The following is a 24,590-nucleotide window of genomic DNA, read 5'->3' on the forward strand; positions in this document are numbered from 1 at the left end:
GACCATTGATAGAGTTTCTGAGTCCCTATTTCACTAACTGTAGACCATCATGGCAACTAAGATTCAAAGCAACTTCTTAACAGATTTTATTACTAGCACCTTGTAAGAATATTGAATTTCATGTGTGTCCCACATCAATGAATTGTACCACCCCCAATTCAGCACTATTAATGTATACAATGTTTAGGTGTGTGATATTTCCTCCTAGAATAAGAATTGCACTTTCTGCTTAGCTATGCTTGAGTTATGAGACTGACAATTAAGCTTAAACCATCAGTCTAGAGACAATGGACAAATCCTGAGAACAGAGTTGTCTTGCAATACCCAGAGTTTCAGAAAAATTTTATAGTCTTAATTAAGGTAAGTCTGTTCTTTTCTGGTAATAATTGCTAAAAAAAAATATGCTTCTACTGATTTAAAGGATTCAGGTGAATTGGGAAGTGATTTTAAAGACTTATTTCCTTCTCTGCTCAGCTACCCTAATCGGATGTTAATGTCAACTCTTTCCATGTCAGAACCCTGATTTTAAAATATAAGATTTGTCAAATTGTCACCTCAAATTTCTTTTGCAGCTCTTCTATTACTGGTTTACTTCTATTTTTCTTCTATTATTGGTTTATTCTCTTGTTTAGAGAGGAGAGATGGAGGAATTTCTGTTTCAGGGATATGAATTCCATTTGTGAAATTCTAGTACTTATTTTTAGCACAGCAGAATTTGGAGCACCAAAGAGATATTTACTTAAATTCTTTTACAGAAGCCTTCTGATTTCATAGTATTAGGAGCTAACTGCTTGAAACTATAATTTTTCAAAACTTTTGCTGTTGTTAAAATATGTGCATACCCCTTATGACATATTTATCACTCCTCAAACTTTAAGCACATGATCACCTTACAGCCCAATCCTTCATCTATGGTAAGTATTATAATTAAATACCAAATAGATAATTAACAGTTTGATAAAATTACATATCAAGCGTCATTACTCCCTGTTAGCCACCATGTACTGAGGAGGATTTTATCATCGAGCTGGCTTGGAAGTCTAAGAGTCCATATTTTTCTCTCAGTTCTGTTTTTAGGAAAGCATGAGGGTAGGTAATGTTTATAAACTACAACTATTAATCTCAGTTTTAAAAGAGAATAAATAAGAAAGAGTAAATAATAATGAGAATAAATAAGAATGAGGCAAGGAGTGCTAAGTTAGCAATTAATCACTTAGCTAAGTACTAAGTGATCGCATACTCTGTATCATTTTCTGAAGATGGCTTTTATAGTAATCAGAGATTAATTTTTCCTCTAACTCTTATTTTCCCATTGATCAACTGTTATCCTTAAGACATGGGCTAACCTGCATTTCTGAATTATACATGTACAAACAATAAGTGGTTTTCAGGGTGTCTCATCTTCCAAGATTCTGGATCAGGAGGGGAGTGACACAGTGCAGATGTGAGGTGAGGCACTGTTTGGTCATATGTGCCACATCTTGATACAGAGGAAACAAAACACCTGACTATAGATACCAAAGGCAGGTAACACTGAAAGGTTCTGAGGTGACATTTGAAAGGTAGTATGCCTACATAAGGAATGAAAATGCATTTTCCAGTTTTTTTTTCAGAGCTTTGTGAATAAATAGTATGCCCTATCCCTACTTTCATCTTTTCACTCTCAGAGGAAATGCCTTACTGATTATAATAATCCTGATAAATACATTATTTTTAAGGAAATCTATTTAATTGAATAGATAATCTGCTGGCTTCTGTTGAGAAGATTTTGGATGATTTGTTTCTAAGCAAATTCTACCACTGACCTGAAATTTTTACTTGTTTTGGCTTAGCTATTTATAATTTTCCTTATATTTCTCCCAAAATGCACTCTTCCCTAATAACCACTAGTTCATAGAAATACCTTGTGGGCCAAATAAAAATATTTAAAATTACTATGTGATACAATTCGCTTTTTTGTTAAGTGCCAAGTATATGGCACTGAGTTTCACAGAGAAAGAACCTTTGCAAGAATATGATTGTACAATATTGTGACCTATGCAACATCTGACCTTGTTTTATTTACGTTCAACTGATTGTGAAACAGTAATATGCTTTCAGATACTATTATGTAGTCTTAATGTTTTCTATATTTCTGTTTATTTATGTGGCTCTTGACCTTTATATCCTAAAAAATTCCTCAATTTTTATATTTATCATTCTGTAACCCATGTCAAATTCATAATTGTCTAAATAATGTCTTACACTGGTTCCAAATAAATGCATAACATGTGTAACCAGGGATACAATCTTTCCATTTCTTTACTTTTAAAAATTATTTATTTAAGCACTGTGGTTACAAAAATGTTTATAGCTTCATTTCAGTCGTTAAATATACACCCCCTTTCATTGGTGAGTGTAATTTTCCCATCACCAATGTTCCCCATTTCTCTCCTGCCCACCCCTTGCCTATCTTCAGGACAGACATTCTACTTCTCTCTTAGTATCATTGTCATGGTAGTTGTCAATGCAGTTAGTGCTCTAACTGTGCATACTGCTTTTTGTGGTAAGCTTCATATCATGTGCTAATCTTTCTGAACCTTGTCTCTATTGTCTCTGGATATTGTTAACATGCTGTATTTTATTTTTCTTGTATCCCACAGATAAATGAAACTATACTTTCTTTCTCCCCTGACTCATTTCACTCAGTATAGTCTTGAGGTCCATCCATGTAGGCAAATTTTATGACTTCATTTTTTCTAACAACTGCATAATATTCCTTTGAGTCAATATACCACAATTTCTTTAGCCACTCATCTGTTGTTGGAAACCTGGGTTGTTTCCAGATTCTGACTACTGTAAATAGTGTTGCACATTCATGTGCAGAGGGCATTTTTTGTATTTTGCTTTTGTGTTCCGAGGGTATTGCTGGATCATATGGGAATTGAAGTTTTAGTTTTTTGAGGAATATCCACATTGTTTTCCAGAAAACCTGGATGGACAAGGAAGTATTCCCACTAGCAGTGAATAAGGGACCATTTCTTCCTGCATCCATGCCTTTACCAGTTGTTCTTTTTCTTTGTGACGTGTGCCAGTCCCTGTGGTGTGAGATGAACACCTCACTGTTTTGATTAGCATCTTCCTAATGATTAGTGATGTGGAATATTTTATGTGCCTTTTGGCCATTGTATTTCTTCTATGAGAAAATGTCTGTTTATTTCTTCTCACTATTTTCTGATGGGGTTAGATATTTTTGTTTTGTTAAGTTCTGTCACTACCTTGTATATTTTAGATATTAAACCTTTATCAGATAGGTATTGGGAGAAGAGTTTCACCCATTCTGTGTGTGAGCTTTGTATCTTAATCACTGGTTCCTTTGAGCGTAGAAGCTTCTCGGTTTAATTTGTTTGCTGAAAGTCCCAATTGTTTATCTTTCTTTTCACTTGCTTGGACAGTGGTGTTTTCGCCTGGAAGATGACTTTAATCTCAATGTCATGGAGTGTTTTGCCTATATTTTCTTCTATATGTCTTATAGTTTCAGGTATGATCTGAAGCTCTTTAATCTATTTTGGTTTGATCTTTGTGTATGTTGTTAAGGAGAGGTTCAGTTCCCTTTTTATATGTGGCTGACTAGTTGTCCCAATACCACTTGTTGAAGATGCCTTCCTGCTCCACTTTTTATTGCCCTTTTATCAGAGAGTAATTGCAATCTTTCCATTTCTACATCCTGGAACATCAGAACTGTTCATTTCCAGAGACAGAATTGCCAATCACAGCACACATCTACCTCACCATCCCAATTTAGCTTCAGTATACTTTGAGCTAAAATAATTTATATGAAGATCCTGGTTCTATTCCTTGTGGGGATTGTGGGAAGGCAAAAAATAAGTAACATATTCCAAAGCAATTCATGTTCACGTCACACAAAATTAGGCCTTCAGTTAATCTGGTTAAAGTATTATCCCTTCATCTCTTTCTTTGTATCTGTCTTTCTGTCTGTCTCTTCTTGCTTCACTTCCTCCTCTCTCTCTCCTAGATTCTACCCTTGGATAAATTTGCTTTCAAGGTTTCCAGAAACAATTTAAAATAATAATCATGTCATAGATTTGATTCTTCTGGGTTAAATACTACATTTTGTGCACCATCACCATGACTCAGATGATAAGATGATCTCTTTGGCTGTGACTGACCCAGATGCTAACCTTTACAATTAGAGTAGAGTCAATACCATATAAGCTATAATAACTGAGAGTAAGAAGAGAGATTTTAAGAAGAAAATTTGGTACTAATACCAGAAGAAAAGTCAACATTTGCTGGGTAAAACAATTTCCAGCATAATTGTTTTCATGAATTCACTGTTTCTGATAAAGACATCCTAATTTCAGAACTTTTTTGTTTGTATAGGAAGGCATAACCAGCAGTGTGTAATGCTTCCTGATCCTACACTCAGGGATAACTCCAGGAAATGCGAGGGGACCATATGGGATAGAACCCTGATGAGCTGTGTGCAAGACAGGCACCTTACTTTCTGTACTATCTCTACAGCCCTGCTTTTCCTCCTTCTCATCCAAAAAAAAGCTAGAAGCTTAATTTCTTTTTAAAACTATGTTTCTATTTCTTCCACTCCTTTATATAAAAATTGACACTTGACACATACCCAAAGTGTGCAAACATATCATAAGTAAAGTCGTAAGGCACATTTGCAAAAAACAGCCACCTAATGCACTGAGCATCATTACACAGATACACTTTATGCAATGATATAGCCACAGTCTAGTGATGCAGAAAATCGTCAAAAATAAGTAAACCTCATTTTCTACTATAAATAAAAAAACAAATAAATAATTAAATAGAGATACAACATATTCTTAGACAAATATTGTACTCGGCACTCTCAACAAATCATTCTAATCATCCTTTAATATTCCATATTTATTGCTATGTGAGACTTGGGTGTCACTTATCTTTGTTTTTTTTTCCATTATATTATCAAGAGATACAGATCAAAAAATATTGATTGTTGAGTTTCAGTCATACAACATTACAGTACCCATCCTTCACCTCATTCATCAGTCTTAGATCCTTACTTGAGTTTTCTAGTTTCTAATTCATATATGTGTCTCATTGACTTAGTTTTAAGTTCTGGTAGATCATAATACTTTAAAATAATAGTAAATTGTTTCAGTATCATATAGAAAAATGGGTTTTTCTCCTTCCTTTCTTCCTTCCTTCCTCCCTTCCTTTTCTTCTTTCCTTCCTTTGCTTCCTTCCTTTCTTCTTTCCTTGCTTTCTTCCTTCTTTCTTCCTTCCTTCCTTCCTACATCCTCCCTCCCATCCGCTCTCCCTCCCTCCCTTCTTATTTTCCTCCCTTCCTTTTTTTCCTGCCTTCCTCCCTTCCTCCCTACCTTTCTTCTTCCTCCCTCCCTCCCTTCGTCCATCCCTTCCTCACTCCCATCCTCCCTCCCTCCCTTCCTTCTTTCCTTCCTTCCTTCCTTCTTTCTTTCTTTCCTTCCTTCCTTCCTTCCTTCCTTTTCTTCTTTCCTTCATTCTTTGCTTCTTTCCTTCCTTCTTTCTTCCTTCTTTTCTTCTTTTTTCTTCTCTTCTTTCCTCTCTTCCTCCCTCCCTCCCTTCCTTTCATCCTCCCTTCCTTCCTCCCTTCCTTCCTTTCTCCTTCCTGCCTTCCTTCTTCCTCCCTCCCTCCCTACCTCCCTCCCTCCTTCCCTCCTTCCATTTGGAATGGTTGAATTTTTGGTTATAATGTAAATGAAGCTACAAATATTTTTTATTAAAGTAAAATCTTAAGGTCTGGAGGAATAGCAGAGTGCATAGGGTGCTTACGTTGATTGCAGCTGACCAAGGTTCAGTGTCAAGGTTCAGTGAACACTAAGGTTCAGTGTCTGGCACTCCATATGATTCCATGAGCTTATGTCAGGAATGCAGTTCCTGAGTGCAGTTGAAGGAGTATCCCTGCATCCAGGTGTGCCCCACCCAAAAAAGATAAAATATGATATTTGATGTGCGAATGTGTTTTTAATTTAATTTATAAAGAGAAGTGGGCCACATTCAATAGTGCTCAGAATGTATTCTGACTCGGTGCACTGGAGTAACCCTGTACAATTTTTATAGGCCCAAAGCATTTGAACAATGGTCAGCATGATGCAAGGCAAGCTACTTAAACTTTGCATTATTTCTGTGGATTCCTGTTTTAATTTTGTTTAGTGGACACACTCAGCTATACTGGAGTGGAAGACAGTGGGGCCATACCGATGATGGTTTAGTCGGTGGTATGGGTTAGACAGTTTAGTGCTTGTCCCGAAGACATGGTACTCGGGGATTGGTAATTCTAGGGGCTATAAGGATCATATGTGCATGCTCTTAAGTACCATGCCATTCAGGATCAAATTCATGGCGTCAAACATGCCCTGCAAGTGTTTTATGTCCTATGGTCCCATCAAACCATATCTCAGGCCTTATGATGTGTTTTTATACTAGCAAGAGAAAGGGCTGCTCATATTGGGCAGTTTTCCTCTTTTTGAATCTAAAAGAAGACTTCTGCAAGAGAACAAAATGCTGTACCACCAACATTCAGAGACTGATTAAGGATACTAGCAGGGAGAGATGTGAGGAAGAGGAAAAACAAAAGGCCATGATGAACTGGAGCGAACAGAAAGGGGACATATTCCTGGATGCTTCCAAGGTAGATTTTGAGTGGAAAAAGTGAAGATGCTAACATGATGGCAAATGGATCGCCTCTTTCTGTTCTCTGGGTATAGTTATACATAGATAATAGATAAGATTGTTTTTCCTTCTGGCTCTACTCAAAGAAATTTATACATGTTGCTTGAATTAGAGAGAAGCAGAGAAGGAAATAGAGTATATTATTGGAAATTTTGAAGCCAGGAGGAATAAAACTACAGAGAATCCATTCACAAAGACCAAAATATCTTGAAAAATAAAGTCCACATTTGATGAAGCCTCAGCTTCTGTATGAACAGATTTATTTCCTGATCTATCCCCCCACCGAGTATCTACAGAGACCCAAAGAAGTGCCAGAGCCCATCTGCTTTAATTAGTTAATGACACATTTCAGAAGGAGAGTTTAGATTTCTAAGAATTAGAAATATAATCCAGCCAGAAAGTTTTTAAGACCCAGGCAGTTGGCTCTTTGCCTATGGCTCTCCGTCTGCCCTAGGAGTGGAGCCCAATTGCACCACACTGATTGTGGCTGCTAGGTTTTAATTGGTACCAAACACACACACACAAAAGGACACAGTTTCACCCCACTGAGCTCTGAGGCTCCTTATATAGAACAAAGTACCATTTTCAACTTCAATCTTTGACAGAAATGATTTTTCCTTTACCAAGTTCATATTTCTAGAAAGTTAACTTAGCACTATTCAACCTTAGTTGCATATTCAACCATAGTTGCATTAGAATCATAGTTTGAGCTTTAGCAACAACTATATGTGGAGTTTTATCACCAGGTCAAATAAATTAGATTATGGCAATGGTCAAGCATCTGCACTTTTTAAAAACTTTCCAAGAGGTCTTAAAGGACAGATGAGGTTGAATTCATCATGGTTCTCTGCAAAGTTTCGTGTGTGTGTGTGTGTGTGTGTGTGTGTGTGTGTGTGTGTGTGTGTGTGCGCGCGCGCGTGCGCTGTCCTCTCTCTCCTCTTCTTTCTTTGCCACTATACATTCCTCAATCCCTCTATTTCTTTTTCCTCCTCCTTTCCTCTAATAAACCTTTTGTGATAATGAGGGAAATCTAAACAGAAGAAAATGGGTAAAATTTAATGTTCTGTTTCCAAGCAATTTCTCATATTATAGCAGTCTTGTTTTCAATATGTGTACTTATAAAATGATGTACAATCTCTCTTTTCCTGTGGCCAGCTTATGTCTGGCCTTGGTAGGGCATTAGAAAACAAGTAATAAGGCTTTGGGAAATGCAAAATAAAGCCCCAGGAATTTAAACAAATTATTTTCTGGTTCTCTTTTGTCCTATTGGCAGCTAGGCCCACACAAAGGATGCTTAGGACCAAGACCTTAAAATATAAAAGACCTTAAAAATAAAAGCTTATTTATTCAAGAACTGTAGCAAAGGATATAGCTCAGTGGTAAAGTATTTCCTTTACCTGTGTGAGGCCCTAAATTTGTTCCCAGCATCAGTATAAACAAATAAACAACACAGGACAGGGAGATGGCTCAAAGGGATGGGATATGCTGCATTCCAAAGCCTCATATTTAATACCAAAGATTGCATGGTCTCCTCAAGTATGGCCAGAAATATCCCTCCCAACACACACATAAAGAAAGATGTCATGCTCATGTTAAGTGCTACATGTATATTAATGAGTTAAATAATTATTCTTTAAGGGTATAATGCCAAAATATTCATTGTAACATGAGTTCTTAATATTTTTAGGGGAAATATTTAAATTGAGTCTTAAAGATTCAGTAGTAATTCAGAGGGCAACAATGGAGGCTAATATTCTATTATAAAGGGAATCAATAAGAAACTCAAAGCTGAGAAGTATACAAAATCTTGAAGGATCTTTTAGTTGATCAGTGGATCTTACACTTTCTCCCTCTCTCATTTCTTTCTATGAAAATATTTGAAACTTTAATTGTCAGTTTATAGTCTTTTTGTTTCTTTGTTTTTGTTTTGGGATACACCCAGTGATGCTCAGAGGTTACTCTTGGCTCCGCACTCAGAAACAACTCCTGGCTTGGGGGACCATATGGGACATGGGAGGATCGAACCACGGTCCACCTAGGTCAGCCATATGCAAGGCAAACGCCGTACTGCTGTGCCACCATTCTAGCCCCTAGTTTAGAGTCTTTTTGGTGGTCCTTCTATCACAACTTTTTCTAATGTTTATTCTATATTGTTGGGGTTTTTTCCCTCTGCTTTCTGTATACTTGTGGTATAGGTTTGGATGAAGATAGGTAATGATTAATCGAATTCTTTTCTGATACACAGATTATGTGACACATTTATATATACTTACAGGGAAGCCTCTTGTGAATCTCAGGATATAAATTTTCAATCACTAGTGTTAAGGTTCCCTAACCTTTTCTTGAGTTTAGCAAGCTCTTCCAAGTAATACCATAAGACAATCAGATTGGAAACCCTTCTCTAGTCACCTTTAGATGATAGGAGGTAAATTTCTCAAAACAATTGCTAAGGTTTATATAAAAGTAATCAAATGCTGAACACTGTTCAAAGTTCTTCATGTGAAATAATTTATTCAATCCTTACTATAATCCTACAAAGTGAGTCTATAGTTTTCTATTTTAGAGATAAAGAAACTAAAACACAAAATCTAAGGGACTTTTTGGATACAAATAGCTATAGCTAAGCATTCACATGGTGAGTACTGATGCTCTTAATTTGCACCCTAGATCTTTACTCAAAATCACTCTTTCCCAAAGTAGTTAAAAGTCATCTCTGGATGGGGGTGCTAGAACAGTTTAGGAGTATTATAGTAGCCTCAGAAGTAATGAGAGTAGGGGCCTTTCTGTTTGTTCATTTTTTAAAAATAAATTTCCAGAGGGGTGCTTTGTAATTTTTTTCTGAAAGAGTGCTATAAGCCAAATATTCTTTGGAACTTCAGCAAACATCAGACTATCACCTAGCTAGCAAAAAACACATACTCTGCTGGTGGCATGATCTGTTTTGTGGGAGTTCCATAAAAATAGGACAGATACAGGGGAATCTCCCACCTTGAAAATATGTCACATGGATCCATCTTAGATTCCAGAAGATTATACACCGACCGTCCAGACTTGAATCCTGAACCCCAGACATAGAATCGACTCATTTCTTCACAACAGCTACAGGAACCAAAGCCCATCTGGGACAGCCTGAATACTACTCGAACTCCAACATGTGCCAGTTCTAATATGATATCTTGACAACGAGGAAATTGGGAACAAATGGACATAAGAATAGGTTATCCTACCTTACCAACTAATGATAAAACAAAATCAGAAGACTTACCATACTATGGGCTGTGCAAAAGCCACGAACGTGATCTACAGATGACCAGCTGATAGAACCATGACCGGGCAGTATGTATTCTGGAACCAACAAGAAAGCCCTAGTCTAGGGTTTGGTCTACGTCCTGCATAACAATCATGATCTCTAATTCCAGAGTCCTGACTGAGGCAATTGCAACTGAACGAGTCTTTAGAAACATAACGAAAGACGATATCCCAGGCTCCATCCGAGTTTCAGCGCAAGGGCCAAGACCACTAACCACAGAAGACAGATTAAAATGACATCGAGGAAACAGAACTTCTAAAATCACAAAGAAAGTCTTCATCATAAGTTCCACTCCTTGACCTGTGCACAGACTGAGACCTCTAGATTTAGAGGTCTGTTTTTATCATCCAGATCGGAGCAGAAGTCTTCCATACGGCACAAAAACACCAAGGGGAAAGTAAATGAACGTAAAAGGAGTCTATAGATAATCCCATGACAATATATTCCAAGGGTAGAGAAACCCTGTATCTCTTAGGCCAAGGGGATTCCTGTTTTGGATGACCCCAATATTTACTGTGCCTATGCAGGGGGGTGGGGGGGGGGAAGAGATAAAAAACACTAAATAATCCTTCTTTTTTATTTTTTATTATTTTTTATCTAGTTTTTGTCTATTTCTTTGTTTGGGGGTAGATATTGAAGTAGTTGTCCATTTTTTACTTATATATTTACATTTTCTTTCTTCTTTTCTCTTCTTTCTCTTTGCGCCTTGTCATATTTCCTATCTCATGACCATGGCAACTATGTGGGGCATATTTCTATTGCTGCAGTGCTCACTGGATATCTAATTTGATTCCTCTTTTTGAACTGTTGTGGTGTTTCACCTTCTTTTCCCTTTCGTCCCTCAAACCAAGGATGAGAGCCTCTAGAATGACTCTGCTCATAGTTGGCGTAGTCGATTTTTACCCCCATTATATTACTTTTCTCTTCCTCAAACAAAACCACATAACTTGAACTTTCTAGTCCCGCCTCCCAATTAGAGGGGGCAGTAATGGAAGCACCAAGACCAAACAGCTATTAGACCACTAAGTAACAAACTAGACACAGAAGGGACCACACATTCTAGCATCCCCTGGGGCGAGGGGAGTGGAGGATATGGGAGGCAGGATGGGAGCGGTTGTGGGAGGACAATTCGGTGGTGGGAATTACCCTGATTCAATGTAAATATGTACCTGGAATATTACTGTGTACTGTGAACAATATGTAAGCCACTATAATTAAAATAAAAATCATATTTAAAAAATAGGACAGAGTCATCGGAGTTGTGCCAGCAGTACTATAGATTTGGTTTCCTGAGAGGAGGATGCATAATTTGGTATATATGCCTGTTCCTGTAATCTACATAAACATTTCTTATCCAGAAATCATAGAGCCATTGGTTAACCATCCCCAAGGTATTCTAAAAAGACCACAGGTGAAAATTCCATAAATTGGGGGCTATGACAAGAGACTAACGGCCAGTTTGTAGAATGAGTGTGGTAAGCAACATATGAAGCAAGTAAAACTGGAAGGGCACCATAGTTGGAAAAAGGTGAGAAACACTGATTTTGATGTCGTTAAACATCAATCAGGAAAAATTGTCCATAATGAATTGTGATGTGACATATTCTGTTCATCAAGAGTATTATTTATTTTGCACGGTTTTGATCACTATGCTATCAAATAGGTGCAGGCCAGTGCTATGAAAAAAAAAAACAGAAAAGAGGATCTTAATTCCTAAGACATTTAGATTGTTTAGAGAAGTTGGTGATCTAAAGTCTTGATCTAGGTTGAAGGCAGCCTCTTTGGAGCATTGAGATTCAAAGGTGGAAGCCTATAGGTCTTCCTGGCCCCATCATTATGAATAATTTTGCCACAAAAAATTTTCTCACCTGATTTCAATACTGCTTTTCTTTTTCTCCACTCTAAGTCTAAAATAGTCCTGAAATTTCTCTGGAGAGAATTTTCTCCACCATTCCAAAGAAACCAGTTGCCCTTCACATATCTTCATGTTAGAGCTAACTCACAGCACATCAATGCTAAAGGGACTTAGGAACTATGATGAAAAGAAAGATGCATGGTATATGACTGAATTGTTTATTTTAGGTATCAGCAGTGCTTCTATGGGGTCAATCTTTCTAGTCTCCAGGGTGCTGCTTTAGATGAGTACTTCAGGCAGCCAATAGTGGTAAGTGTGTTCTCTTGGAGGTTTGCCACCCATGTATTTCTCACATAATTTATTAAGTCATTACCTTCTATACTTGGGATGTTCTATGCTTCTTTATCTGTTCAAGTTCAGGAAAATTTCCTTCAGCTACTGTGTATTCAAGTCTTCTAGTTATGGTCTCCTAAAAAATTACACCACCCCCCGAAAAGAAAACCTCAGAAAATCATACTGTTGAAAACATGATCTCCTGACTTAATTTCAGTAATGGACTTTTAATTCTCCTACTTTGCTGATCTACCCTGAGGATATACTAACACACCATTATTTGGTCAATAATTCACATTCTCTCATTGAGTCTGTTGACTCGAGGCAAAATAGAAGTGAAAGAAAAAAATCACAATAAATCATTAAACAGATTTGGGCTTCAATTAAGTTTCCACAAAGCTTTGTAATCTTGGACAACTGTGAGTTTGATTTTTTTTAAACTTGGTTAGAAGGGTAAAGAAGCCCAAACTGGCTTAAGCTAAAATGGAATTATTGGCACTCAAAATTGACGGGAGTTCAGACAGTGTTACCAGAACGTGATTTTTTTTCTGTCAGCTATTTCCTTTTATTTCACTCTATTCCTAGACAGGATTCTATTTCTGGGCAGGATCTCCCTTGTAATAAGAAGGTTGTAGAAGTTCCAGTCTTAGATTCTTAAAAGTCCAGGTCCTACAGGGGAGCCTGCCTTTTCTAATAAAGCAATGGCTAATTTGATACATTCTGAATGTACCCAACTGTGAAACCAAATTGTTGTCTTTAGAAGTAATATTCTGATTGACCAGGTTTGAGTAAACTACCAAATCTGGCTGAAGATTAAATTTCCCAGAAACTTTCTGGAATTATGGAAAAGAGATACATCCTGAAAGGTGAGAAACATACAAACAGGAAAATATTGTTCAATATCTGCTACAGAAATATTTTGATGATTAAATCAGATCACCTAGTAAAGAAATTTTACTTCAAAAAGCATTTAGTATTTGGCTGAAAGTAAACATTAAATAATAAATTTTATTAATAATATTGTTCTCATTGAACAACTCTTGTTGAGTTAAAATTTCAAGAGGAAAGGTAGATCACAGCCTTACTTAAATTTAATTTATCCTGACAGAAAAATAATACCTTCATTTTGTTTGTTTGTCACTCTCCCCAACACACTCCATCCTGGACAGGACACATTTGACATTAGGATTTTGATGGCTCGGACAGTCAAATATACAGTAAATTTTATGGATGCAGAAGAGGCAGATCTTCACAGGTTTGTATAAATAATCATTGCTTATCATTTTTAAAATCTTGCCACTAACTCTCCCATCCTTAAAACTTTAAGCTGGTTTTGGCTGTTCACAATGGGGATGGGTTTTAGGTGTAATTCATACACAGAACATACACAGAAGCAATGTTACTAGGTCTTTATCTCATTTATTGCAAATGAAAACAATGATGTCTCCTTTAGTTTTCCTTTAAGAATCCATGGGGCCAGAGTGGTGGCTTGGAGTGGTGAGGTGTCTGCCTTGCCTGCTCTAGCCTTGGACGGATAGCAGTTCGACCCCCGCATTCCATATGGTCTCCCAAGCCAAGAGCAATTTCTGAACGTATAGCCAGGAGTTACCCCTGAGTGTTACTGGGTGTGGCCAAAAAAAAAAAAACAAAAACCAACCAGAATCCAATAAAATACATTAAAGGGATTGGAGAGAGTCTTAGTGAGTAGGGCACTTGCCTTGCCCTCAGTTGACTGAGTTCGATCCTTGTGTAGTCCTCCTAGCCTAACAGGCATATATCCTGAATGAAGAACTAGGGGTAAATCCTGAGCATTACCAGGTGTTCACCCTACCAAAAACAAAAACAAAAACAAAAAACAAACTAAGAAGAAAACCCTTCAAATAGTAATAAAAGACAGTCTTCTGAGCCTTTTCATATGACTCATTTAATTATCACAACAAATCTATGCAAACTGTACAATTGTAATCTCAATTTTATCAAGGAAGAGATTAAGAAATATAGACCAATTAAGTTACATATGGTTACATAATTGAGATATGTTAAAGATAGGTATTACACTATTTGGAACTACAACTTGTTGGGTGCATATTCCATAATATATATCCTTTGTTCATTTTACAGGCTGTGGCTCTTTTTAGAGGTAATTGTTAGTTTTTGTTCTTTTTTGGTTCTACTTGAAAAAAATAAGGATTTATTTCTGGTGTATAATATCAGTTCTTTGGGAAACCTATCTCTATAGTACTTTGCCCTTTTTATTTGAGTTGGTCAATAGTCATAAATCTTTTTCTTTTTCTTTTTGCTTTGTTTTTCGGGCCACACTCGTTTGATGCTCAGGGGTTACTCCTGGCTAAGCGTTCAGAAATTGCCCCTGGCTTGGGGAGACCATATTGGACACCGGGGGATCGAACCGCGGTCCTTCCTTGGCTAGCGCTTGCAAGGCAGACACCTTACCTCTAGCGCCACCTCGCTAGCCCCATAAATCTTTTTCTAATTAAAGAATTTAAGGGCCAGAGAGATAGTATAGAGGATGAGGTGTTGTTATCTGAACTCTCCAGGAATGATCCCTGAGTCCATAACCAGGAGAAAGTCCGAGTATCACTTAGTGTGACTAAGCAAACAAACAAAATGAAATTAAAATGCAGCCAGGTTATACTTTGCCTTCTTTATGCAGAGAGCAAGAGACTGACTTTAGAATTTTAGCTGTTTATGACGATTTTGTCATTTTGATGGCACAGTGGACAGAAGGGACTATGCCAATCAGCACAAACTCATACTACCATAACAGTCGAAAACCTCAGTTAAATTTTATATATATATATATATATCCCCTATACAATTTATGCCAGTTTTACTTCTCTGTATATTTGTCTACCCAACAATGGAGCTAGTATAGCACCCTGTCTGTATAGCACCCTGTCTCAGGACTATGCTGATCATTGAAGAAAAAAAGACAGATAATACAATTCACTACCTTCACATTTATTGATCCACATAAATCTTGTAGCAATGCCAAGCTGAAAATTAAGGGATAAGCCAATATTTTGATGTTTGGAGGATATGTGTCATCTGTGTCCTGAATGGCCCGCCTCTTCAGTCATCAACCCCTGTACCAGGTGTGGAGTTTTTGGTCTCTGCAGTACAGTATTATAGAAACGTGCAGAGTTTTCTCAAGAAGCAACATTCTCAGATGTGTGGCATCACCCAAGCATTAATCAAAACTGTAGAGATCTGTGCTACTGAAACAAAAGTGATTACAAGGGAAAGGAAATATTCTGTGAATATCCCCACTGATCTCACAAATGTAGCCAGTGTCAACAAATAAATCATTCCAACAAGGTTCTTCTTTATATCTTTTTCGTTTCTTTGCAGAGTAGAAATCCCCTTTGTATTTCAAATGGCACAATCCGGCCTCATCCATGGCCTGGCATTCTGGTTTGATGTGGCATTTGCTGGGTCTCTGTAAGTATAACACTCCTTACCTATTCTCCATGCTATCCTTGCCATTTGTGCTAATAACTTTTGAGTTGAAAAGATTGATTTCAACAATATTTATTTTCCACATTTTAAGAAAATAAACATAGATGCTAAAGATACCTATAGATTTTATAGGATAGTGAAAGCAAAAATTGTCTACAGTCATATTAACTTGGATAAAGGCTTAAATCAACTAGATTGGAATTCAGATGAGAGAGACTGGGACTTCAACTCTCCTGTTCTTTTTTTTATAAAATGTAATTTATGTAACATTATTGCAACAGTTTTAATTTTCAATTTGGGTATGCAAAGTTACTGCACCTTCACCATCACAAAAGTACTGTAGGCCCTCTATCACTGTGATGATATCATCTTTAGTCCACCTCTCACTTCCTCCTCTCCAACCCTGAACCCCATTCACTACTTAGTAATCTCAGTTTTGTAATAAAAGAATAAGATTTTTCCATTTCAATATTGTCTACTTATTTTTTTTTCCTTCACTCAGCCTTCTTTTCTTGTTCTATCCAGATAGATGTGGAATCCATCGCTTTCTAGAATTTCCTGATTTTCTTCTAGATAATGATTCTTAAATAGTACTTTCTTTCACTTTGGTAACCATATTAAGTTTTATTTTTAATAAGTTGGCAGGCATATATTTCTTATTAATATTGTAAGGAATAAAGAATATTGACCAGCTACCAGATTGCTGTTACTATACACTCCCCCTTTCCTTAGAAAAGCATCTAAACTAAACATTACACCTACTGGGTAAAAAGTGGCCTTTGCTCTATGGTAACTCTCAGAGGACTTAGAGAGTCAGAAGGAAAGGATTCCTAGAATGCTCAGATAAAAGGATAATAACATGCAAGTCATTATTCTTCAACACAGCGTGTGGTTCTAGAAATCCATACTTTCTCACAATAATATCCCAAGTAATGAACTTCTTCTGGCAACGGTACTGTAGATAAACTTCAAGGAAGTTTTTCTTTCAATGCTTTGCCTTAAATATCTGTAGAAAACTTGCTTCATAATATAGCTGAATATAATTTGAAAGAAGTATGCTTTGTATTACTAAGCAGTTAAATTATATAAATCTTCCTCCTCAAATCTTCAAATCAAAAATAATATAATGATTTAACTAAGGCTTAATATAACCTTATTACCTCAAAGCTCTTGTCTAACCCAAGGACAGATTATTTCTGTATCTGAAGCTCAGTAAGATGTTTTCACTTCTTCCCACAAAGTAATCGACCTCAGTTTACACACACACACACACACACACACACACACACACACACACACACACACACACACACACAATGTCCATGCTAAAAGAAAACATACAACTGTTTCAGTAAGCCATATCAGAACAGTAAGAGGTGGGATTCCAGACATCCCTGCCATTTTTTATTTTTTAATATTTTTCCTGCCATTTTTTTAAACAAGTATATTTTTAAGTTTATGTATTGGTCTTCTAATGAGTTTTGATTTAGAAATACAGATTAGGGGCCAGAGAGAAAGCACAATAATAGGGCATTAGCCTTGCATGTGGCCGACCTGGGAAGGATCCAGTTCAATTCCTGGTATCCCATATGGTCCCCCCAGCCTTCAAGGGGTGATTTCTGATTGCAGAGCCACACCCTCAGCACCATTGGGTGTGGCCCAAAAGTCAACCAATCAATCAATAAATAAAGTTTAGAAAAATAGAAATGCAGATTAACAGAACAACCAAGTGTATGTATGAGTTTGAAGCTTGACTCTCTAGTTTTCTTCTGTGTGATATTGGGTAAGTCCTTTTACTCATCTGAACTTGGACGTTTTTCTGTACAGAATACACAAAACTCTACATGTATTATCTAGTACATAATAATTTCTTAATAAATCTAGCTATTCTGATATTACAAATATCCCATGCACCAAAAGCAATGAAAACCACTGAATTACTAATTTTCCTTCCTAGTTCAATGAATATATATACATATATACACACACATATATATACATATATATATATGGAACTGGAAAATACTTTTCATTCTTTTCTTGCTCCACAGGGTAACTGTTTGGCTCTCAACAGCCCCAACAGAGCCTCTAACTCATTGGTATCAGGTGCGGTGCCTTCTGAAGACCCCTCTCTTTGCCAAAGAAGGGGAGACACTGTCAGGGAAAGTGCTATTTATAGCCAATAAACAGTAAGTAGAATAATTAAGAATGACATTTTGCATTGTTTTACTGGGCTTTGAGTGTCGGAAACTGGAGGAAGCAGACTGCAGCATTAGATGGGGATAGCTAAAATGGACTGACTGAGTTTTGTAAAGATGTCTGCAGCTACACAGTTTGCAGAACTGAGAATCACAAAAAAGAGAAGCTTCCAGTAGCTCAAGGGAACTGTTCTGACAGTGGAGAAAGGAAGGTAATCCATCAGTTTATGGGAATACTTGCCAAATATTGAACACTACTTATCAGATGTCATTAAATTCCAATTCAGCTTCCTAACTTTACATATATATGTCTAGACACACAGATGCACACATATAGAAATTTAATACAAACATGATCTATGCTGCAGAGAATAAAAGTATTGTAAGGACATTATCAGACATGGCTGCTTCCTTTGGGGATAGATTCCATTAAATTTCTATAGTGGTTACTTTGCTTTATCACATTTAAAAAACACTTTCTTTGACATTGTTGGAGCTACTCCTGGGGGAGATAGAGGAGCAAAGAGCAGCAGAGTGGTGTAAGGATGCTCAGATCATTAAGGTGAATCCATGGGGCCGGCGAGGTGGTGCTAGAGGTAAGGAGTCTGCCTTGCAAGTGCTAGCCAAGGAAGGACTGTGGTTCAATCCCCGCATCTCATATGGTCCCCCCAAGCCAGGGGCAATTTCTGAGTGCTTAGCCAGGAGTAACCCCTGAGCATCAAACGGGTGTGGCCCGAAAAACCAAAAAAAAAAAAAAAAAAAAGGTGAATCCATGATTATTTTGTTCACTTTCTATTCTCCCTCCCTCCTATTCTTGGTATTGAACACTCCAGTGACAGAGCTCACCACTATATAGTCAAAGTGCCATTAAAAAAAAAATCATTAGGAGCTAAAGAAATAGTATAGTAGGCAAGTTATTTACCTAGCACATGGCCAACTCAGGGATTTGATCCCAAGTACTTCATAAGGTTCCTTGAACCTCACCAGGAGTAAGCCCTGGAACCACTGGGTGTGGCCCCCAAATACACAAACTGAATAGCTCCCAAATCATTATTTATCCCCAAGGCTAAGCATTTTAAACATGTAAACTTACATAATTCTTACATTTATGATGTAATTAAATTATTTTATTGCTTATGGGTTTTCATTTTATTTATTTCATTTTTTTGATTTTTGGGCCACATCCGGTGACATTCAGGTTACTCCTGGCTCTGCACTCAGAAATTGCTCCTGGCATGCTTGGGGACTATATGGGATGCTGGGGATTAAACCTGGGTCTGTCCTGGAATGCCACATGCAAGGCAAACACCCTACTGATGTACTATGGCTCTGGCCTTTTTAATTTTAATTTTTATAGTTTGTCATAGGTTACAATAGAGTTCAAGTTTCTGGTACTAATAATTTCTCTCCCACTTACCTGGAAACAAATGTATTATCAACTATGTGATGCATGCTCTTTAAATAAAGCAAATAAAAATAATAAACATCAGATACTAGAATCTAGACCTAACAAGTCCAGGCTAAGAAGATAGGGATGAGGAGTAATATTAATAGGAAGAAACACAGGGACATAAGTGGAGGTCTTGAGTACTTGGAAGGTGTGAAGAGAAAGAACAGAATGTGATCAAATTATAACTCGGTAAAAAAAAATAATAATGAGGTAGTTTGGGAGAAGAAAGTATGAAACAGAGTTGATTTAGTGATAGTAGGAGAATCATAGGTTGTTACTTCAATAGTGGGGTTCAGAAGTAACTTTGAACATTAGTACCAGAAAAGAAAGATAATGAAAGAAAAAAAGTTCAGCAATAAAAAAACTTATAAAAATTATTGTTTCTCAAACCCCATCCGGGACAACATTAATACTACTGGAACACCGATATCCTGACAACGAGGAAAATTGGAACAACATGACCTAAGAACAGGTTATCCTACATTATCAGCCATCGATTAGTCAAAATCAGAAGTCTTGTCACCCGTTGGTAGGTCCAAAAACCAAGATCGCAATTTACAAATGACTGGCTACTAGAATCATGCCAGACTGTATATATCTTGGGACCAATAAAAAAGACCTAGTCTAGGGTTTGAACTACGACCTGCACAACAACCATGATCCCCAGTTCCAAAGGTCTGGCAGAGACAACTGTAATGGAATGGGGCTTCTGGAAACACAAGAAAAGGCATTATCCTAGGTGCCAAGACCAAGACCACCAACCACAGAAGATGGATTAAAATGACACTGAGGGAACAAAACTTCTAGAACCACAAAGACTGACTTCATCATAAGTCCCATCCCTGGAACTATGCAGATACTGAGATCGATAGATACAGAGGTCTGATTTTATCACCTAGGACGGAACAGAAATCTTCCAAACAACACAAAAACACCACCGGGAGAGTAAAGGATCCTGAACAGAGGCTATAGTTGATCCCGTGACAATATACTCCAAGGGCGAAGAAACCCCATATCTCTTAGGCCAAGTGAATTCCTTTTGGAATGACCCCAATATTTACTGTGCCAAGGCAGGAGGGAAAGAAACAAAACACAAAATATTATTTATCTTTTTATATGTATTATTTTTTATCTTCATTTATTATCATTATTATTATATTTACCTATCTATTTTTGGTTGACTTCTTTTTTTTGGTGTGGTTATTGAAGCTGTTGCCCCCATTTACACTTTTTTTCTTTTCTTTTTTTCTTTTCTTTTCTTTTCTTTTCTTTTCTTTTCTTTTCTTTTCTCTTCTCTTCTTTTCTTTACTTTTCTTTCATTATATGCTCTGCCATGTTCTTATCTCAAGACCGTGGCTGTTTTTTTTTTTTTTTTTTTTTTTTGTGGTGCTTAGCGTTATTGTTGGAATCCTCACTGAATATTTGACAATTCTTTTTGTACTGGTGGAGTGTTTCACCTTTTTCTCCTTCGTCTCTCTGAGGAGGAGACCCTCTAGAAGAATCCCGCTTATTTTCTGCATATTAGACCTTTACCCCAGTTTACTACTATTCCCTTCTTCAAACAAAACCACGTAAATTGAACTAGCTAGTCCTGCCCCCCAGTTAGAGGGGGAAATAAGGGAGGCACCAGGACCAAACAGGTGCAAGACTACTAAGTATTAGGCTAGATACAGAGGGAACAACATATTCTGGCAGCCCTCGGGGTGAGGGAAGAGCATATGGGAGGCAGGACAAAAACGGAGATGTAGGGAGGACAAATTGGTGATGGAAATCCCCCCTGATTTTATGTAAATATGTACCTAAAATATTATTGTCAATAATTTGTAAACCACTATGATCAAAATAAAAATTAAGTTTAAAAAATTATTGTTTCTAACAATGAGGTCATTAAGTCATTGTCAGAAGGTTTAATAAGCTGTTGCTAGTTGACCATTCTGTTACTTCATTTGTTTTTGAACGTGAAGTCCCTTTAGATACATATTGATATTGGCATCTAAATTAGTGTGTCCTTTCTTGTTGTTATTATGTTTGGGCAATAACCAGTTGTGCTTAGGGGTTAGTCCTATATTTGCATTCAGAAATCATTCCTGGCAGGCTTGAGGGACCATATGACATGCCAGAGATTGAACCCAGATTGGCCTCTTGCAAGCAAAAGCCCTACCTGCTGAGCTATGGTTTGGGCCCCAATTGATGTGTTTTTAAATGAATGACAGAATTAAACAAAAATGAAATTGTCACAGGCTCTAGAATTCCAAAAACTATTCCTGATACTATGGCTTTTGTGGAATGTATTTTCAGCTTTTAGGACTGTTAATGTAAAAGGCAGCGAGGAGGGGAGAGTATCTGCACTCACTCCAAAAATTCTAGTGATAACAGTTCAAATACTAGCATATGTGGAGTTATGATCAAATTGGTGTTTCTGCAGAGAGCTATAGAGGAATGGTAAATCAGGGTCATTAGTGAAGTGGTGATTCGGGGTTATGGGTGCAGCAGGTGTGGCTTTGGCAGGCCAGGAAGTTGGCCTGCCCTGCTCCCAAGATTGCCATCTTTAGGTTCTGTGGCTGGTATACTTATAATCTTTCACAGCTTGTTTTATATCTCTTTCAATAACAGAGTGAGTCTATGAATCTGGGCAGGTACAAATATGGCAACTGTGGGTTTTTAAAAGTATTAATTGTTGGTATTTTCTTATCCTTTGTTTCTTTATAAACCACAGATGGGTGAGAGCACACTGTATTTGTCCCTCTGCCTCTAGCTTATTTCAATTAGCATGATACAATCCAGTTCTATACAACTTTCCATAAACCATTACTTCATTTTTTCTAGTGATTGATAATACTCAACTGTGCATATATACCACAGCTTTTTAACCTTTATTTTTTATTTATTTTATTTATCTTAAATTAATTTTAAAAATTATGTTATCATTTAGATAACTTGATTACATTAGTGTTGGTGTACAAAGTTACTGCATACTGCCATCACCAAAATATAACACCCTCTACCATTGTTCCTTTGTCTCTCTAGCTCAGTTTTATATCCAATCTTTTTTATCTTAATTTTTTATTGAGGCCATTGTGAATTACAAGTCCTTGATAGTTGGATTTCAGGCATACAGTGACAGTGAATTAGGGCTATTCTCGCCACCAGTGTTGACCACCCTCCACCAAAGTTCCCAATGTACCACAACTTTTTTATTCACTCATCTGTTGTTGGGCATTGGGTTGCTTTCATATCCTGACTATTGTATTAAGAATCACAATGAAAATAGGTGTGACTATATCTTTTCAAATTAATGGTGTGTGTGTGTGTGTGTGTGTGTGTGTGTGTGTGTGTGTGTGTGTGTGTTGAAGTTGATACCTAGAAGTGGGATAGCAGGGTCAAATGGGAGCTCCATTCTGACTTTCTTGGAAAAATCTTCATGTTGCTTTCCACATGGAATGCATCAGCTGACATTGTTAGCAGCAGTGAATGAAAGATCATTTTTCATATCATCCCTGCCAAGTTTTGTTATTTCCAGGTTTATTCTATACATCATTCTCACTTGTATGAGATGATAGCTCATTGACATTTTGATTTGTGTTTTCCTGAACTAAGTTATAATGAGCATAGTTTTATGATTACTATTTATTGTTATGAAGTGTAGCTTCATCCTTATGCCCATTTTTAAATGGGTTTGTTAAACCATCATTTTCAAGTCTAATTATATTATCTAACATGGTCACATATAAATTTAGAATCATTAGACTATCTACTCTGCCATCCCTTAGCACATTTCCAGATGTCACCCCTTGATAATTACCCTTTCAGGTGATTTTCAGTTCATGTATTACAAATAACTTTATGGCAGTGGGTGATGAATTTGTATAGCTAGATCTATTTTATTGTTTTATGTTTTGAATCAATGTGTAAAGCTGAGAGAGAATCTCATATTATCTTTTTAATATCTGATTAATTTCTATGTCATTGCTTTTATAAATATTGCTGTTATTGCAAGTTATACTGCTCAAAATACCTTCACACATGTATCTTCCACTGCAATAAGACTATTTCCAAATAAGCTGCTAGAAATAGATCAGAGAACAAATACATGTAGGTATTTGACACATACTGCCTTTCCCAAATGCCAAATAGTTTCCATTCACATCAATACATCTTTCCCTGAACTGGTTGTTGTCAGACTCATTGAGTTTTGCTCATTGACTAGATCACCCTGATCATTTTTTAGTTTCTTCTGGGTAAGAGAGATAGTAAAAGAATTAAAGCACTTGTTTTATATGCAGTCACATTGACTATGACTCTGGTTCAAATACCTAGACCACCTCTGAGCACTGTCATGAGTCACTCCTGAGCACAAAGACAGAAACAAACTGTAGCCCAATTCTCCCTCCCCCTCAAAATGATTATTTTACTTTTTAAAAGTTGCATTGTGGGGCCTGAGAGATAGCACAGCCTTGCATACAGTCGGCTGGGGAGGGACCCGATTTAATTCCAGGCATCCTATATGGTCCCCCAGCCTGCCATGGGTGATTTTTGAGTGCAGAGCCAGTAGTAACCCCTGAGCACTACTGGGTGTGGCCCAAGAACCAATCAATTAATAAAGTTAAAAAAAAGTTGCATGTGATTGTTTTGATTTCTTTGTTATTGTTGATAAAGTTGAGTAACTTTTATACCATAATTAGCTATACTGTCTATCTTAAACAGCTTTAATTATCAATTAATATTGACATTGGCCTTAGTTACTCCTTATGAATTCTACTCATTGATTCTTGTTGTATTTCTAAATTCAAAAGAAATATATCAGTTGTAAAATCAAGCTAAGGTGGTGCAAATATTTTGGAATTTTCTTAGCTCTAGACCCCCCTTTATACAGGTTAGTATCATTAACCTCTTACGTATATAAGGATAATTTTGAATAATTTGAAATTCTGAAAACCTCTCCATTGGAATATCAAGGTCCTCAATGTTCCTTTTAAAATATTTTTCCAAAACTAAATACAATGTCTCCATTGTTTAGAGTTCTGGATGGAGGACAATAATAGCCAAGCAGGTTTGTAATTATACTTACAATAATGTAATGGAAATATAAATTAAGTTTGAAAACAATTTTACTTGAGTATTTAGTCAATTAAAACCAAAACTGTATTTTTTTATATTATGTGCTTTTCAAAAATCATTTTTTAACTATTTTTATCACTTAAAATTCAAGATTTAAATTTTTTTCTTTTCATTCACTCATCATGCTGCCTA

At 36.8% G+C, this 24,590-nt stretch overlaps 1 protein-coding gene across 1 annotated transcript in view; it reads left to right on the forward strand.

The window, feature by feature from the left end:
- The window catches only part of LOC126007743 (histone-arginine methyltransferase CARM1-like), a 255,607-nt gene that overhangs the window by 222,160 nt on the left and 8,857 nt on the right, over nucleotides 1-24,590 (forward strand). Inside the window, 4 exon segments of the mRNA XM_049772770.1 lie at nucleotides 12,110-12,191; nucleotides 13,385-13,470; nucleotides 15,585-15,674; nucleotides 17,744-17,881. Coding sequence (XP_049628727.1) covers nucleotides 12,110-12,191; nucleotides 13,385-13,470; nucleotides 15,585-15,674; nucleotides 17,744-17,881 — 396 coding nt within the window.

Source organism: Suncus etruscus, chromosome 1 (genome assembly GCF_024139225.1).
Source record: "Suncus etruscus isolate mSunEtr1 chromosome 1, mSunEtr1.pri.cur, whole genome shotgun sequence".
NCBI lineage: Eukaryota > Metazoa > Chordata > Mammalia > Eulipotyphla > Soricidae > Suncus > Suncus etruscus.